This window comes from Urocampus carinirostris, chromosome 10 (genome assembly GCF_059441175.1).
Source record: "Urocampus carinirostris isolate Australia breed hairy pipefish chromosome 10, RoL_Ucar_1.0, whole genome shotgun sequence".
In the NCBI taxonomy this organism is placed as follows: domain Eukaryota; kingdom Metazoa; phylum Chordata; class Actinopteri; order Syngnathiformes; family Syngnathidae; genus Urocampus; species Urocampus carinirostris.
Genome location: NC_142358.1, coordinates 20,113,792 through 20,133,050, shown reverse-complemented (window position 1 = coordinate 20,133,050; position 19,259 = coordinate 20,113,792). Strand labels below are relative to the sequence as shown.

The 19,259-nt window shown below is 40.7% G+C and overlaps 1 protein-coding gene across 1 annotated transcript; it reads right to left on the bottom strand.

The window, feature by feature from the left end:
* Nucleotides 1-622: 622 nt before the first annotated feature.
* On the bottom strand, nt 623-17,017 carry fam124b (family with sequence similarity 124B). The gene is made up of 7 exons (XM_088345720.1): nt 16,858-17,017; nt 16,519-16,665; nt 9,808-9,990; nt 6,710-7,105; nt 4,162-4,358; nt 1,776-1,914; nt 623-1,712 (listed from the first exon to the last, which is right to left on the bottom strand). The coding sequence occupies exons 2-7, from the start codon at nt 16,532-16,534 to the stop codon at nt 1,249-1,251; spliced, it is 1,395 nt and encodes a 464-aa protein (XP_088201846.1). The 5' UTR covers nt 16,535-16,665; nt 16,858-17,017; the 3' UTR covers nt 623-1,248.
* Nucleotides 17,018-19,259: the final 2,242 nt, after the last annotated feature.

The window sequence follows — 19,259 nt, the reverse complement described above, 5'->3', positions numbered from 1 at the left end:
TAAACGTACCTCTAAAATACAAAAATAATACCACTTTTGTTTCAATACTGCAGGGGAAAAAAATTAGCTACTTATAGCTCAACTCAACATCTTCTGCCCTATGATACAGAAACATCTTTGATTATTTTCTATTCGCATAATACATTGAAATACATTTCTGTCTACAAATACATTACAAAAGCTTTTGACAGAAGTGGGCACTCCGGTCCTCTAGGGGGCACTCGTCTTGCGTGATTTTGGAGGTTTGGCTTCTTCGACTCAGGTGATACAAATTATCAGCTTGTTAGCAAATCCTAATGATTTGAATCACATGAGTTACAGAGGATGTAGGACAGGGGTCTCCAACATGGTGCCTCTGGGCACCAGGGCAGTTGAGGTGCCCACGGACTTGTTCCGAAAATAGCTCACTAGTGCTCAATCATTGCGATTTTCTAGTAAAAAATTTTGGGGGGGGTTGTCTGAGTCTATTTAACCCTATTTTTAATAATAAACCTCTTAATAACCTGTACCGCTACTTCGCCGCCTTAAGAGCCAGTTGTGGTGGCTCAGGCGTTTGATAACTATGCCCCCCGAGAGGTGTTTCAGTCCTGTCCGACAAGCAATAGGCCCGGGGCACAATAGAGAGACTTATTGTTATTTTATAGAGTGGATCTTTGGCATCCCCTCTGGGTCATCTGAGGTAACTGCAATCAAAACTCAGAATATCCAACACAAAGCAAAAACGCTACGAAAAGAAAGTTCCAAAAACATGCAGGACATGCAGCACTTTAGAACCGGATTGCCCACCTCCTCACCAGTACACACATACAACCACTGACAATATAAACCTGTACACAATGTCAACTCTTTTCTTTTTTGGGCCATTACCGTAAATTGCAGACTACAGAGCACATCTGATTAAAAGCTACTTGCCATAAAGATGAACTCATTTATGTCTCTCTCACATTTGAATAACCTCAGCGGGGAAATGTCTAGTAAAGAAAAGGAACACATTGTGCCGCGATTAAGACACTCGTTTGTGGACTGTATCCGCGGATGTCAATCTTTATCCAATAGTGCAGTGCTCTGTAGTCTGAGATTTACGGTACACAATGTCAACTCCCCCTTTTCTCGGGTAACTCTTTACATTTATGTTGCTTTTGTGACACTGACTAGTCTGAGTCATGAAGGGTTTCATAGTGGCACATCAGCATCAGATGAACTTAAATGTAGCTCCCAGTATTCTTCTCCCAGGCTTCTCTGGCACCTTCAGATAAAAAACTCATCGACCAGCTCCTCTGCTTTTGTGTGAGGATGTGACGACTTGGCAAAAAGTAGTGCGCCGGTGCCGCCACCCTCACCGCGACAGCAAGCAGTAGCACGCGGCGCTCTGAAATTCAAAACATCGTCGCCGCAAATCGAGGAGAGCATCCTCCTGGAGGGCCCGAAAGCTGCGGGAGTCCGGGGCGGACACGAGCTCAGAATCTCTACGGAAGAAGAACGCGTCATGGAGGTCACGCCGATCCCTGTGATCCCCGTGTCCACATTTGTCTCATCCTCTTCAGGCAGAAGACGGGACATCGAGCGGGAGAGTGGAGGACGCAAGGCGGATGGAGCCGGGCTGCTGTGCTGAGAGGAGTAGCAGGAACTCCCTGGAGGAGTGCTGCAGTGGCTACCTGACCCTTGGCTACCTGCCAGCTTCTCCGGGGTCTTTGCACCACCGCCCCTGGGACCTGAAGGTTGGAGTTCGCTTCAACATCTCATTTTCAATTTAAAAGTAACCGTTTCCCACTTACTGTGTCTTTGCCAAGCGGCCGTTGAGTGGAGGTTGCTAGGCGACAGGTGTTGGGCTGCCTTGGGTTGCGTGGCTCCATTGGAGAGGATGAGGGGGAAAGCACATGTCACAGGTGGCTTGGCTTGGGTCGGGGTCTTCACCTGCAACGCAGAAGGTAGCAAGGGATTAGGATGGAGATTTTTAAGTGAGCAGAATGGCAGAATTAGCAGACACGCATATGACATATGGCAGCTTTGACAGATTTAAGCTCTTGTGACTGACATACACGCACATGGATAGCATTCTTGATTATGTCATCTTATCCATGCTACCTTTGTTTACCATAAATTATGTACTACAGAGCAGACTCGATGAAGCTTCTTGTGGAAATTTAGAGAAAAATCTCAACTTTATACAAACAGCACCGGATTTTATGGCACAGGCTTAAACAGCCATAATGATGAGCTCATTCGTGTCCATTTCTAACATTAGTTAAAAAAAAAAAAAAAGCGGGGAAAGTCAATCTACTGTACTGACAAAAGTTCTAAAGCCCGTACAATCACAACAGCATGCGCACATGCTGAGCCATTCGACTGATCTTAGGCTCTCCCATCCCTTGCGTAGATGACAAAGTGATAAAGAGGTGACTGACAAGTGTTAGTACTACTGGATAAAAAAATCCTTGTACATGAATCCTTGGAATCTTTCTAACAAATAGTGTCAGATTGAATATTTTAGTGTGGTAGGTAGCAGGTGACTAATTATCGGGTATATATTTTCTAGTGTGACAAATACCGTGACATTATGTTAGGCTGGGAACAGCCTGATAATTATCGTGTACCTCTCCTTGGTGAGTAGCCAGTATCGGCATGTATAATCATTGAAGTGGTAGTAAGTAATCAACAGATTGATGTGCGGAGTTTACATGTTCTCCCCGCGCCTGCGTGGGTTTCCTCCAGGCACTCCAGTTTCCTACCACTTTCCAAAACATACATGTCAGGTGAATTGGCTGGTTCAAATTGTCCCAAGGTGTGAATGAACGTGTGAGTTGTCTGACTATGTGTGCTGGCAACCAGTTGAGGGTGTCCCCTGCCCACTGCCCGAAGATAGCTGGGATGGGCACCAGCACCCCTGCAACCCTACTGAGGATAAGCGGTGCAGATAATGGATGGATGGATATTCTTTGTTTCTTTTGACATTGATAAAATATCTTATGCCAATTTTGAAGTTTTTACAGCAAATAATTATCACCTCCAAATATGGGTTATTTGCCCTCTTTTAATACTAATAATCGGCATCGGCCCTGAAAAACCCATAACGGTCGTTCCTTTGTTTTAATTAAAAGATTGTTGAATTCAGAGTCGGTTATTATGGCCTGTTTGATAAAACCAGGTCTTTTTTGGCATCTAGATGACAGCTTTGGTAACAAAGCTTCAAGAACCTTGCCTTGACAGGAGGTCGAGTTGCAGGCTCGAGCGACACAAGGTCGCTTTAAAAGCAGATGGCAAGCTGCGTTTGCTCTCTTTCTTCGACCCAAGACCACAAGTCTCCATGCTCTCGCCGCAAGGTCAACGCAAGAAAAACGTCTTAGACAAAGTTTAGTCTCCACGGACCGCTCTCGACCAAAGCACCTCGAAGCGCCCCAGCTGACTTTGAACAACAGAAGCAACTACAAAAGAAAGAGGTGACGACGACTCTAACGTAAGCAACGTTGAAGTGGCGGATTGTTTATCGAGTAAGTGACACAGAGGATGACAATTTCATTGGATTTAGAGATTTAGAGTGAAGCTGATAGTTTGGCAAGCATTTTATGTATGCTAGAATTATCTAAATAACCCGGTAACATACAATAGTAACCCTCCACAACAAAATGCGACTTATACTCTGGCGCGACTTTGTTTTTCCTTCTTAACTATGCATTTTTTGGGCTGGTGTGATTCATACCCCAGAGAAACTTGGGAAAATACTGTACTTGTGCGCAACCACAAAAAAGCATAACTGCAGATTGGTACTCTGGGTCAAACGCTTCAAACAAAACATAACAAATCACTTCTTATTTCTGTCTGAGTTAGTTTTACTTCTCACAATAAACCCACCCCTCCAGGAAATCTATCACATTTTAATTTTCATCTTGTCGAAGTTTTTGATTGTTTACTTTAGTTCAAATACATTGTGTCTTTATACATCAATCTGAGTGTTTTTTGACCAAATCAGTAATTAGTTGTCTAATCTACGAACCACAAATTAATACATAAAAATGGAGCTCCACTGATTGTTATTTTATAAAGTGGACATTTAGCAGCTGACTACTTATTCTATAGAGAAAAAATATCCGGTTATTCTACTAATCGTTTCAATAGTCGGTGACGAGTCGACCATTAAAATAGTGGATAGAGTTGCAGCCCTACCTGGAAGAGAACCTTGTTGCCGTCCAGGTCTTCTGTCTGCCAACGCAATGAGCTGATGGGCGTGCAGGGGTTAGGTAGCAGCGGGACCAACTGTCCGATCTGGTCCACGCTGAACTGCATCACGGCCGAGTTGCAGGGCTCCACGTCAACCTCTGCAGACACCTGCTTGATGGCCAGCTGCAGGCATAGTCCCGGTTCTTCGAGACAAAAATAAAAGCGCTGCATGAATGAATAAATGCAAAAAATGGCTGTTATTGTCATTATACAAGCATAACGAATTTGGAGGGCTTCTTAATCAGTAAATTAAGTAAAAAAAGAGTTAAATATGTAAAAATGAGCAAAAGGATAAAAAATATAAAAGATATTCCCGAATTAAAAAAAAACATGCAAAATGTGAGAAAATAGACCATATTTTTTGCATAAAATCTATACATTTTATTGGTATATTCCAAATGTTTTATCAGAGAACGCATTTTACAGACAGCATGTCTTGTCTTTGTTATCCGTGGCTGTGATGACATTGCAGAAACACCAGAACCTGAAGAAGCCAGTCACCATATTGCTTTGTGTTCATTAGTTGAAAAGGTTCCGAGTGTTTTAAGTAGAAATGGGATTATGGTACAACAGGGGGCGAGCAGCCAAAAAAGGGCTAACTGGGAAAAAAATAACAAACGGACATCTAACGGGGCTAACCTGACTGTTTAACAAAAGGCGGACACAGCTACAGAGGAAAAACGTGAGGCTGGCAGGCGATCAAAAACAAAACAAAAAAACAAGGAACCAAAAACAAAAAGCGGCAACAGCTACAGTGACGAACACGATGCTGGAAATAAACCAAAGTACAAGGCAAAACCGGCGGTAACATCAGTCAAAACTTCAGTGAGCAGCCAGGTTAAAAAGTGGCAACAGCTACGGCAATAAACGCAAAGCTGGTAGGGAATAAATAAACCAAAAAACACAGCCTAAATATCACTAACACCAAGCAAGCCAATCAAAAAACATGCAGTGAGCAGCCAGGATAATCAGGAAGCCACAATGAAAAACTGCTAAAGTGATCAATGCGAAGCCGGCCGCGAATAACTGATTTTTCTTTACACCAAAGGGACACAGCATAACCAATGCTATGGCCATGCTAGCCAGCCAAACAACACACTGTGGGCCAGTGATTTTCAACCACTGTGCCGTGGCACACTAGTGTGCCGTGAGAGATCGTCAGGTGTGCTGCGAGAAATTATCCAATGTCACTTTTTAAAATTTTATAAAACATTTATGAATAATTTCTTGCAAATATTATGTATTTGTCAAGTTTATGTGTATTATGAATTTTAATGTAATTAAACATACTGTTCACTGTCATTTTATAACATTTTTGGTTAGTAGCGTGCCACAATGTAAAAAACGTGCCCTGGCTCAAAAAAGGTTGAAAAACACTGCAGTGGACAACCAATGAACACCAACGCAAGAAAAGAAAACGGGAAAGCTCTCGGCAGCCCTGATGCTAACGGGGAGCTCACCTGACAAAATGATACCAATCGCGACACACATGCCAAAACACAAATCAAAAGCCACAAGTGCCTATCTAAAAGGAGGCGAAGGGGAACAAGGAATGCGTGCTGTAATAACGGCAGGTAAATTTAGCCTTTGGAGGTCTAAGCACACAACTCCAACTAAATGGTCAAAAAGGACAGGGGAAACAAAGTTCGAATTTTTCCAATCAGAAATAAGCGGCATGCAATCGCAGTTTATCATTTGTTGTATAATGGGATTCGCCATATTAATAGTGGTACATTCCTTCAATGATTACACAGCTCTACAGGAAACAAGCGAGTCCCCCGGCACATGGGCTATTTGCAACATATTTGCATAATTGTGGGGAGGAAGCTACATGTTCTGCGCCTCATTATAAAAAAAATAGTTTGGAAATACTTTTGAGGATACCTTGTTGCCCTTATGGCAACTGTTTTTCTTGAATAAACAAGGGACCGTCTTTAATATGTAATACAAGACTAAAACGGATTAGGAAGTGTTATACATAGATATTTTGTGTTTATTTAAGCTTTAAGTTGAAAAACTTCCAGGTTTTCCAAGTCACTTCCTGTTCTTTGATCTGGTTGCCATCAGTAGTCTCAGATAACGGCTGACAAAACGGGTGCATGTCCAATCTAACTCCATCCATATAGAAGGATTACGTTACTAAATGTGTTTATATGATGTATTAACAACTATATATGGTAATAGACAGATGTAAAGTCTATATACTTTATTTTTGTGAACGTACTGGCACATGGTCTCAATAACTTCTACTTTTGCAGTTTTCATCTCGGTCACGTCTACAGTGGTTATGTTCCTGCTTTGGTGGTTTAGCTTGGTGTTATATCGATGACACTATAGATACATAATAAATATGTGCATATTCACAATGACAGTTGTATGGTATTGTGCTCATGGACACTGTCGATGGGAGATAAGGGTTATAATAGCACAGACGCAGCAGCTCCTGGCTCTCCTATTTAGTGGAAACAGACGCTCATAAACGCAAAGAACTTGCCAGCATGAAGGGTAAAACAGCAGAAGCCGGTCTTCTGCTCCTCCGCCCGCTGCTGCAGCACAGTCTCGTAGAAATGCACGGCGTCCTCGTAGTTGTGGTGTGCGCTATAGAGTGTCACGCGCAGGATCTCGCCGCCACAATGCACCGGACGCACAGCCCACACGGGCATACCCGGGCCCAGCCCGTAAAAGTCCCGGCTGGGCAGGAGGTAGGGCCTCAGGGGGGGCCCACATGCCGAGCCGCCGGGCCAGACCGGGGGCCCGGCAGCTTTGCCACCGCAACTCTCAGTGTGGTGGTACTGCCAGGGCGGGCGCTGGAAAAAGTCCAACACTTTGAGAATGCGCTCTTCCCCGTATGCCTCGTGGAGGAAGAAAGTGACGGCTAGAGAAGGTGAACCTAGGAAATGCAGATAAAACACCACCCCAAAAGAATTAATCTCATTCAAACTATTATGTAGCTTCTAACACCATACTTTGAAATTAATGAATTCAGTAATCAGTCATTACTAAGCACTTCATGTTTTGCGGCCTCAGTGCATCGCTGATTGAAAAATATCCCAATAAATGACCATGCTAGTGCCTCTTGCTCTCTGTTATTTTTCCATTGGACAAGATTAAAGCAAAACACCTTGAATTGAGTGGTCTTAATTATCATTGATAACAATGTAGTGAACATTGCTTTCAACGAAATTAGACATGACACTCCAGGGTCAAGATGTAACAAATACTTGAAAGACAGCAACGTCTCATAGAAGCAAAGATAACAGACTATCAGGATAAATGTCCCGTGTGTGAGTAATTTCTCAGTCTATGTGTGCCCCGTGGTTGGCTAACAATCAGTCCCGGAAGGCCCCTGCCCACTGTCAGCTGGGATTGGCTACAGCACCCCCTGCGGCACTGTAGTGGATATGCGGTTTGGAGTATGGATGGATGGATTTGATATTCAGACGCTCCCCTACTTACGACTATTCGACTTACGAAAAACGGTAGATACTAACATTTTTTGGGGGATGTTGAAAAATATCTGGTGTCAGGTTTTCAATGTAAATCTCTTGAATTTCTGTCTCAAGGTAATTAGCTTGTTTTTATATTACTAAATATAAAAACAATGTTTCTCATACACACACACACACACAAAGTAACGTTTCAACAATGAGTGTAATTATATCTCTTGTACGTTTATCAATCTTGTATTCTTTTATTTTGAAGTCATGTTCTTGTGTGTACTGATTTCTCTGACGCAAAATAAACCACTCCCTCTCTCTGTTGGACTTCACCCAGGAAGGACGTAAGTTCTTGTCTGCCATAATCATGTAGAATTAAACTAAATACATGTATTTTATCTGTGCAAATATAGCCACTAAATAGTCTTAATAATGTCGATCTCTGACACTGGACATTGCTCTAAGTTGGATTTTGTATTGTGTGCACCCAGCACCCACCCGGGAGAAAACAAATTTGGTTCCTCTTCCTAGTTTTTTGAGTAAACATTCTATACTATGTCTTTACTATCTCTAGTGCGCTATGAACTTTCACATTTTTATTGTTTATTATCTCGTGCATCCATTCAATATCGTTGGTGTAAAGTGTAAAGAAGATGCGAGCCGTTTCTTTTGACATGATGGCGGAATAAGAAAGCTTGATGCAGTTGAAAAAATGGTTGGATCGCTTTTTCTTGGCCACTCTAACACGAAGGAGGACTTCTTGAAGCTTATCTTCCAAAATTAAGTTAAACTTAACTTTATTTTTCTTTGTAGAGCATGTTATTTTATGAAATGTTTATTTTTTCGTACAAAACAATACAGGTTACTTATACAAGCCTTATACATACAAACCTTAAACATAAAAAATATAGCACTGTAGCAACTTACGAACAATATCAACTTACCAACGATCGTCTGGAACCTATCTCGTTCGTAAGTAGGGCAGCGTCTGTATATTATACAGCAACTGGCTTGCAACCAGTCCAGGGTGTCCCCTGACTACTGCCTGATGTCAATTGTGTTTGGCACTCTCGCAACCCTTGTGAGAATAATCAGTTTGAACATTTGTGAAAACAGTCACACCTCTATATAGAAGTTACTCGAGGCAAAAGAATTTCAAGATACGAGATAATAATAATAATAATAATAATTTCCTTGTATTGTCATTCTGTGTAACAATGTACACAGAACGAAATGTCGATTGCACCTGACCCGTTGTAGCGAGCCGATGCAGCCGCAGCCAACAGAGGGCGCCGCCGACCACTTTTTAAGTCTTAGGAATGACTCGGCCGGGGCGCGAACCACCGACCTCCCAGTCTCAAAGCGGGCGCCTTACCATGTATTAGAAACAAATGTCTTGCTCGAAACAAGAGGGAAAATCCAAGTTAAAAGAATTTCCTGAGACTACCACTGGAGACCACTCCCGAATGCATTCAATTGAACCAAAATTGCTATAAAACAAAAATTAATTTAAGATAAAAAAACAGTAATAAGATAAATAAGATGATATTATTGAAATAAAATAAGATAAGAAGATATTATTGAAATAATATGGGAGTTTATTATGAACATTTTCCATGGAGGGAGGCGCTGTAACAGAGGTGCATGTGTGGTGCGGGTGGAGTGAGGGGAGGGGTGCGGGAAGAGTGACAAAGCACGAAAGACTTTTGATATGTTAAGCAATTACTGTACACTTAAAATTAAAGTTACTGTCCCTTTAAATGAACGCACACTAGTGCAGTGGTCAGCACATTCGCCCATCATGCGAAAGGTCCCTGGTTGGAGACCGGGTGGGAACATTTGAGGGATGGGCACAACCAGGCTGTACTTGCCAAGGACACAACAGAGGAAATGGTGCCACTACTACCGTAGTGGTTAAATGAAAGCCCCCGGCGTGAAATGCCCCCCCTTGATTACATTGCTCGCGCAAACATCACTAAAATGATCACATTTTTGGTGGAAATGTCATATAATAAGTAAATATTTTGAACATACGCAAAAGTGATTTCTATTCAAGGTGCAAATGCTCTGTGTTATACTGTTGTAATACATTCCCAAAAATGAGATACAAATCGTTTTAGTAATGTAGGGCCGTTTCGGACTTTGATGTGCCTACCAGCCAGTTGGTAGGTCTGAGCACGGCGAGTCGCCCTCTCTGACACGTGGAAGATGCGTAGGCTGGGGCACAGCCAGCGCAGGAGACGGTCCAGGCTGTGCTGCATCAGCAGAGAGTCTCCCGGGTCGGACAGAAGATGCAAGTTGAGAACCAGCGGGCGCCCGCGCCGGCTCGACAACTCTGCTGTTAGGAAAATAAGGCAAAAGACAGCAACATTTCACAAGCTGATCATTTGAATATTGTTGGTATATTTCAAGAGAGTTTAGGTCAAGTCAGTTCATCATTCAAGGAGTTGGAAACTCAGAAATGTGGCTGTGCATCTTTTAACTGTTTTCTGATCAGGAACTACAATGAAAAAGTATTGGAGAGGCAGTAGCTCAGGAGGTAAAGCGCTTGTCATTCAAGAGGTTGCAGGTTCGATTCCCGGCTCCTCCGTGTTATATGTCGTAGTGTCCTTGGGCAAGACCCTGAATCCGATAAGCAGGTTGCCTTGCATGGCTGATGTTGCGATCAGTGTGTGCTTGAATGTGAAGCAAATTGAAAAGCGCTTTGGGAGGTCTTCAGTGACTATACGCGCTATATGGACACCTGAATAAGTGATTGGAAAGGATGCCACTTTGTTATCTTGACTATTATTCCTCATAGTTCTTTATTTTGACTATCATTGCTCACTGTTGTTCATTATTTTGACTCCAGGCAAATATTGTTGTTTTTTTAAGGTGGATCCGCTTTTTGTAATAGAGGAGATTGTAGGAGATTTAATAATTACAAAGGACTCAGGAGAGGGTTTTTGGAACACCTTAGAATTTCATATCGGAGCTTTGGGTCCTCTCTTATTCTACTTGCAAGTTCAAAATCCTTCTCTCCCACTCTCCATATTTTACCTGTCTATCAACATATCAATAATTGTAGCATAATAATAAGCTCAATTATCCTCTTTAAAAAAGAAATACAAGTAACAGTTTGTATACATAAACAATGTTTAATACAATTATTTGACAGACAAAAAAAAAACATTCATCGCCAGATAATTGTGCACAGCTTTGAGCCATGGCAAAAAAACGTTAACTTCTTTTTTTAGTTAACACCTTTTCTTTTTCTTTTTCTTGTACTTTTGGTCATCGGGGATACAAACATAACACTATTTCAGTTCATACAATAATTTTACAGCATAAAATAAAATAACCCATTTTACTCACTACAATAGCAAGTAACCAAAAAAAAAAAAAGTAAAAGAAACAAAATTGTTATGCCTTGTGTTATAGATAGAGTGGTCTTAAGCGCCTTCCACAGTCCAACAGGTGAATTGTATTGAAGAGGGAAGTGAACGCAGCAGAAACATGGAGACTACAGAAGCACGGTGTTACGCTCTGTGAAAAAATCCTCAAATTTGTTGTTGTGTTGGACAATTATTGTCTGGATATACTGTTTTTGTTTATATTAGGATTTTGTACACATTTACGTAAGTGTGTTAGCTTAGCGCGAAATGTTTCTGTTAGTTAGAAAGCTAACGGCACCTTTTTTGTTTGTACTTTTGTTCCAGTTTCAAGGCGACCTTTTAAAGGTAATGGTCGAGGCCATTGTCTGAATAAACGGCAATCACAAAGAAAAGATGTCTGGTTATTCGGGATGTCGTCCGCTAGCTGTATAGTTGGCCAAATTGGTAAAACTTTGGAGCGAGGGCAGCATATCACATTCTCATCACATTCTACAGGGGCACCATAGAGAGTATCCTGACCAGCTGTATCTCTGTGTGGTGTGGAGGCTGCAGCGCTACCGACTGGGGTAGTGTGAGGAGGGTGACGAGGACAGCAGAGAAAATCATCGGGACTTCTCTTCCCTCCATTCAGGACATTGGCCAGAAGCGCTGCCTATCCCAAGCTAAGAACATTATCAGGGACCCCTCTCACCCCCATCATGGACTGTTCACTCTGCTAGCCTCTGGGAAGAGGTACTGCAGTGTGCGGTGCAGGACCACCAGGTTACACAATAGTCTTGTCCCCCTGGCCATTAGACTGTTAAATGGTCAATCAAACACATAGTAAATCTAAACTGCTGCTAATCTGTACATCTGTGTGTTTTGTTTGACTTTTTGCACTACTGGCAGTTCTTTATAGCTAGCCACTCCTTGCACATCTGTTTCTCTGCACTATTGTACTTACAGCGTTATTGTTACAGTGTTATTGTTCTGTTTACCTGACTTGTTTACCCTACTGCCCATTTTGCACATCTGGTTAGCTACTCCTCTTGCACTATTTGCGCTACTGTAAAATACTATACATAGCCATAATTATTTAGTATATTATTAGCACTCAATACTCCAACTCAATACAACATTTTATTTATATCTGTACATTCAAGGAAACTGTGCGGGTCAGATGTATCGACATTTCGTTCTGTATACACGTGTACTAGAATGACAATAAAGTAAATCTGAATCTGAATAACAATAAAAACAAAAAAGTACCTCAACGCTGGCCCGCTGTTGTGAGTAGTTCCCCACACATGAGATACCTGAACATTATTACAAAAGAGCTTACACTTTGCCATAGACCCAAGTTGCTATGTGTATTGTGGGTAGACCCAAGACATGCCTCCGAATGAAACCTCATCACCGTTTTGATAGTTCCATTATTGTGGTCACGCAATGTTGCCACCAATGTAAATTGGTGAATGATTAAAAAAAAAAGGACAATTGATAAATGTTACCAAATCTTTTCAGTTCAAACAATTATAAATCTTAGTAATGTGTTCACATTTTCAAGACTTTGGAAAATTGGGTTTAAGACATTGTAGAGACTATGCCCTCAGCCGACTCCACCAACTACAAACGGCCATGCAAAGGAAGTGACCAGACTCTCCAGCTGTATGATAAAGATTTGAAACCCCAAAGTGTTCATATGTAATCAAAAGATGAATGATCTGCATCTGTGTGTCATGTTCGTGCCAGGAATTAGTTCACCGCGTGTTAAAAGTGAAATGTGTGCCTATTATCAACAATCATAATTATAATAATAATTATAATCAACAGGTTAGAGAATTTTGTTTGGAAAGCATCAACAGTAACTCATCGGTGACTAAGACTGCACCTCTTGACAGGTACGTGCCATCCCTATAAAAGAAAAGACAAAGCTCCAAACTGTCTCTGCTTCTTCCTGCTGACATCACACGTGCTCAAAGGAGGGGAAGGCCTCCCTGGCATAGGTCGCCTGGGGACAATGGCAACCAATAAGGCCAAAAGCCACAGCATCATTTCCCCAGCCAGGAAACATGACAAAACCAAGCCGTGGTTCTCTTTTTCCCTTTCCTTTGGCTGAGGGATGCGACAAAAGGGATTGAGAGACTTATCCAAGGACGTTTCTTTTCCCGCCACACCGAGAATGTTTTCCTTATTTTATGTTTTTTGATCATTTAAATTGTTTAAGTCGTAAAACAATATTTGTACGGGTAAAAAAATAAAAAGTATTTTTTTGTGAGATCGATCTAGTTTTGCCCATTTAGACTCTTATACAGTGTTCTCAAATTCCTTGCTAACCAACCAGAAGTTCTACCAATGCCCAGTGCTCATGCACAACAACAGTGATAGAGATATATACCTTTCAAAGCAGTGAATACCAACAGTTTTTGTTTTTAGTCTTTTTTAACTCTCAAATTAGTGTTTTTCCTTTTAGCTTTCAAGCCTTGCATGTTTCTCTGTGGTAGCTTTGTAAAGTGGTGTTTGTTGACTACAGTATTTCATATATATTGAATTGTTAATATTGTCATTGATAAAAACGTAGTAAACATATGCAAAAAGATTAGAGATGACACACCAGGGTAAATATTTAATAATTTAAAGAGAAATAAAGAAAAGACTATCAGGTTAAAAGGCTGAAAAATATTTACAACATAGTGCTTGGAGACCGCCCAAAGTTATAATCACAGTGCAATGTTTGTAAATGAAAAGGAAAAGTGTATCGAGTGCAATGAAAATAAGTGAAAATGAAAATGGAAAGGGTGTAATACTTTTTATAAACTTGGACAATGGAAACTGACTTCTTGTGTCCATTATTGCACAAATAAAAGGTGCAAAATTCGGGTGTTTTGTATAGTCAAATCAAAATATAATCATATAAAGAGGCAAAAAAAAAGTACATTACACATATACCCTATTGCCCTATACCAGGGGTCAGGAACCCTTTTGACCCAAAGAGCCATAAAAGCAAATAATGTTTTAAAAAGAAATTGAGAGAGCCACATCATATATTTTCAGACAAAAATGAAAACACTGCCAAACACGCTCTCTAGACAAAAGCTAATTCTTCAGCACATTTTATTTCACTGTGTGTCATTTGATGATTTAATCAAATGTATGAAATGATAATGCCAAATCCTGTGTCCCAAATCAATGTAAATATGCCATTTACAATTTGTCTTACACCTTAAGTTAAGAGTGTTGAGGCAATTTTTTTCCATGAAATTTGTCCTTAATAACGGTTTCAAAACAATGAGCATGCAAAGTTATTTTGTAAAAATGTCACAAATTACTGCAAACGATAAGCATGTCGTCATATTCACTTTCGGTGTAGACTGCACTGAGCGAGAGAGAGAGAGAGAGAAGGAAGTGCCTTGCGCTGTGTGCAGGGATCCGCCCACCTGTACTGCTCACCCAATCATAGTTCGGCTTTGTATTGACCAAAATCGGGATGAAATCACCTGACTTTGGAACGCCACAGAGAGATGTGCAATAGTAACATTTTGTTTCGGAGCCATATGTACTCATGAAAAGAGCCATATATGGCTCCCGAGCCATAGGTTCCCTACCCCTGCCCTATACTACTGCTCTTGTGATTAAGTATTTTGTCCAACCCAACTTGTGTTTTTCTTTAAGTGAAAAGTTACCTGGTTCCGACAAAAATACCCTTTGTGGGCGAAAAAAAAAATTCAGTAATGAAAATGACGCTTAATCCGATTTAACAAAATGTTCAGGGGAAGCGCAATAAGTTACACTTTAAATAAGTACAGCATGGAACTATATTGCAAATTATTGTGGTTGAAATACTATTTTTATCATTATAACAATAAAAATAATCACGCAGTGAATGTATGCATGCCAACCCGCGTTTTATATCATCAATAAAAGTTCTGTTTGCAACAATTCTGAACATCAGAATGGTTTTACTTGATTACAAAGAAGACAAAAAAAATGCTGCTGTCATGTTAGCCTGAGGTACGACGTCTCGAGAGGGTGGGAAGGAAATTTAGAACACCGGATCTTATCGGTCATCGGTAGCAGACGATGAAATCTTCTTAGATAGCAAGTATTGTCGCAGTATTCTACATCAGTGTTTTTCAACCAGTGTGCAGGGGCACATTAGTGTGCTTTGATATACCTGTATTGTATAAAACGTGCTACAGGAAACTGCCCAATACTCTCTTTACAAAACAGCAATGCATTGTTCAGTACCTTTTCTTTCTTCCAGTGATCAGCTGAGAAACATTCATCCATATCAATAGGGGGCAGCAAGTTACTATTTTCTTTTGTCTTCGCAGTGTACATGGGCAAGACACTGAATCCCAATTGCGCCCAATAGCAGATAGTTGCCTTGCATGGCTGATGCTGCTATTGATTAGTTAGTGTGTAAAAGGGAAAAGTGTGAAGCACATAGTAAAGCGCTTTGGGAGTTTTCATTGACTTGAAAAGCACTATATAAATGCAGACCATTCATTTATTCATTCTTCGTATACTAACTCTCTGCTCATGAGGTTGTACTGCATACTATATATGAATTCACTTATTTTGTACAGCAAAGAACAAATAAATCAAAAAGGTAAAAATGACCGAAAAACCGATACGAAGAACTGAAACAAAAAATAAATGCAGGTCTAGAGACAAATTAGGCGCATGTGGGCACTATACGGCCATTCCCCCCAGGTTGGTGCCCTCTGGGAGATAATGGTATACCAGATCATAACATAATCGAGCACATAATTTTTCCGATTGCACTTTTTTCTATTTTATAAGAAAAAAATCCCTGAAAGAACTTATAGTAAATAAAAAAAGTTTTGTTCAACTGGCAAATAACATTAACTCATTTTAAGTAATGGTTTTGTCATTTTTTTTTAGAAAACCAAGATAGGAAAACATACAATAACTTAAAATCAAATAGTATAATCTCAGATTGGAAGAAAATTGTTTGCCAAAATGAATAACCTCACTTACCTTTACAGGCATAGTGACCATAAATAACGGAAATCTTTTTTACTGTAAATTTCGGCAACACGAGAATTTAAATCTTAAAAAAAGAAACTGGATTAGGGAAATTATTTTCAAACACTTTTGACGGACGGTGTGCCTGAATATTTTTTTTTAATGAAAAGGTTGAGAAACACTGTTCTAGATAATCTATCTTGCTGTGAGTAAATAGGTGCTGCGTTGTGTTTGCAAGGTTTATTGTCGCCTAATATAGATGATTGCAAACATTAGTAAGGGGAGTTAGGTTGACAGGTATTGGTATTTAACATTAATTAGTTCTAAGAGCAACCTTTTACATGCAGTAATATGCAAACTAAAATGTCATTTGACCATTTCGTTCTCCTTAAAAGTATTTTCTTTGCAATGGCATGTAGCCCACTAGATGTGCAGCAGGTGTCCCTAATGATAAGACGTGCACTCGAGTTTACTTGAACACAATTTGTGATCCTTTTTGAAGTAATAAAAGAAAGACTCACCAGTTTCTGTTGACATGCTGCTGGAGATGAAAAGGAAGCGAAGTTTAGAAAACGAGGCGCCACCATCTTGTGTCCCCGGACACCTGCCGATTCACTCGAGTCGCCATGACAACGAATTGTTGACCATCGAGAGCTCGTAAACTTACACTGGGCGTATTAAAAAAATAAAAACAACACTTATGACAGAAAGGCACATGGGAATATGACAAAGCCAGGAAGATAAATTAAGTATGTAGCTAAAAACGGGAAGGCAGTTCAAGAAAGTTACTTTCCATTGTGGCTAGGTGGCATTAGCTTGAAGCTACCTGTGAGCCGAAAACTGTTAACGCTTTAACTCACTTAACACTTTTAGTTCCAGGGTCTGCAGTATCATCTTTCGTGCTTTGAAGTCAACATGGCGCAGAGAAACATTTGCCACACACGGACCAAAGTGTCGACGTTTTCGGCGGACACGAAGACGACAGCATCTTGGATGATTCTTACCCCGACCACTAGCGATGTGTCCTTCGCGAACGAAAAAGCTCTATGAGCCGGCTCTTGAAATTGATCGACGGGAGGAGGCGTCTGGTGCCCAATCAATAGGTAGCCGGCTTCCTTCAAATCTCTGTCTTTCTCTCTCCCTCTCTCTCTCTCTCTCTCTTTTTCATCTCCCCTCTTTTCTCCATTTATCCCTCTTTCTCTCTCTCTCTTTCTCATCTCCCCTGTTTTCTCTATTTATCTCTCTTTTTCCTATCTTTTTTTCCTCACTCTGCTAGTCTCTTCTTCCTTTTCCTCTTTTTGTCCCCCCATATCTCTTTGTTTCCCTTTCCCTCTAACTCTTTCTCCCCGTCTCCCTCTTTTTCCTTTCTATCTGTTTCTTGCTCCTTTTGTAACTCCCTTTTTCTCTCCTCTCATCTCTTTTTAGACAGTGAATCCCTAATGCCCCCAATAAGCAGGTAGGTGCCTTGCATGGCTGACTCCCTATTGGTGTGTGAGTATGTGTGGGTGAATGGGTAAGCGTGAAGCATATTGTAAAGCGCTTTGGGAGGTCTTCATTGACTTGAAAAGCGCTATATAAATGCAGACCCTAAATGCAGACCATTTTTATTTTTGTGTCCATCTCTTTCCATTTCTCTTTTCCCCCTTCTTCCTTACTCTTTTTCTCCCACTGTCTGCCCTTTTCTCTCTTGTATTTTCTATTCCTCTCTTTCTCTTTCCTCTGCTTTTCCTTTATTTCACTGTCTCTTTCTGTCCCCCCCCTCTTTTTACCTTCTCTCTCTTTTCCTCCCTTTCTATCTCTGTCTCTCCGTCTCTCCCACTCTCATTTTGACTCCTTCATATTATTTTGTTTTTCTTCCTCTCACTCTCTTTCTCTTTTTCTTCCTCTTTTTTTGCTCTCTCCCTCTTTCTTTCTTTTTTTGTTTTCTACATTTTCTCTCCCTTGAATGAACTTGTGATTGGTTAATATGAGTGGTCTAATCTCTTTGGTGTTGGTTTAGTATAAACAAGTTGTAGTTTAAATTAGGTGAAAGTTAACTATGTATTGAAATAATAAAGGTTATTGAAATATAGATAATACATTTTCCAAATGAATTAATTCGGTGCGTAATGTTATTGCAATAAATAGCAATATGTGGGTGAAAACCACAAAAATCATCTGAAGAGCCGTTCGAGTTTTTAGTGAGCCGAGCCAAAAGAGCCGGCTCTCAAAAACGAAGCCGGAATTTCCATCCCTACGAACGACCGCGGTCTTCTTCAAAAAGTGGATTTTAGAGCAGGGACAGTGATGTCATTTGGAGTCCAGATACACTCAGTTGAACACGCTTTAATTTCATGAACTTTAAAAAGAGAACCTTCAATTGTGGTCGACGCGGAGCAAGAAACTGGGCGAAAGGAGGCGGCTCCTAGTGTTAAAGCCGTGGCTAATACTGCAAGCAGATGGCGTGCGACCAGACAAAAGAGTCCAGACGGTCCTTCCAGATTGAAAAGTGTCCTCAATTTAAAGCCCTTGTTTGTTAAGACCCAGTTAAGAGCATTATAGCACATTTTAGCTCACTTTTCAGGGGTGGGTCCTTTTAAAGCTCCTGGCATTCAGGTACACATTATATACATTGTCATGCTTTTTGTATTTGTTGGGAATGAAATATTAAAATGTAGCTTTTACCAAATTGTTCGAATTAGTTATCTGACTCCATCAACCAAACACCATCTACATTCACCCAACAATGCGCGCTCGTTTCTTGAAGGAAAAGATGAACAAGAAAACCCGACATTTTCACACGGGGGCAGATTTAATTTCATTATTAATGTACTAAGTGTGCTCCATCGAAAATGGCCGAATTAGTGTCGTCGGAGTCTCTGTGAAGCCTTCTCTGAAGTCCTCTAGCCTTTTTCTCTCAACCCATGCCTTTTCGCAAGATGGTGTGCCAATTTCTCCCATGGGCGTGCCAATGAAGCCCCCTGGCTCCACCACCTCGGAGAAGAGCGCCGCGATGTCTGGAATTAACCAAAACAACACTGAGAGTTTCTACATCATCAGGGCCTTGTTCTCAAAACATCGCCTGCCGTCCTCCGTCAGAGTCCTCTTATCAACAAAACTAGACAAACTATTCTGCATTCGGAACGGCGCGACCTGTCATTGAACTATAGCCTACTCGGTGAAAGTCTTTATTGCACTCAATAAATGTAACTTGTATTCAATCGTATACAATCCTTTATAGTCAAATGTATAAAATCCTTCAATTGTATATCAAAAAGAAAGC

What these genes read in the sequence shown, in the direction of transcription:
- fam124b (XM_088345720.1), bottom strand. An exon ending in CTGTTTTACCCTTCATGCTG is followed by an intron (nt 4,359 to 6,709) that starts GCAAGTTCTTTG and finishes TTTGTCTCGAAG; the next exon opens with AACCGGGACTATGCCTGCAG. An exon ending in GCAACAAGGTTCTCTTCCAG is followed by an intron (nt 1,915 to 4,161) that starts GTAGGGCTGCAA and finishes TCTGCGTTGCAG; the next exon opens with GTGAAGACCCCGACCCAAGC.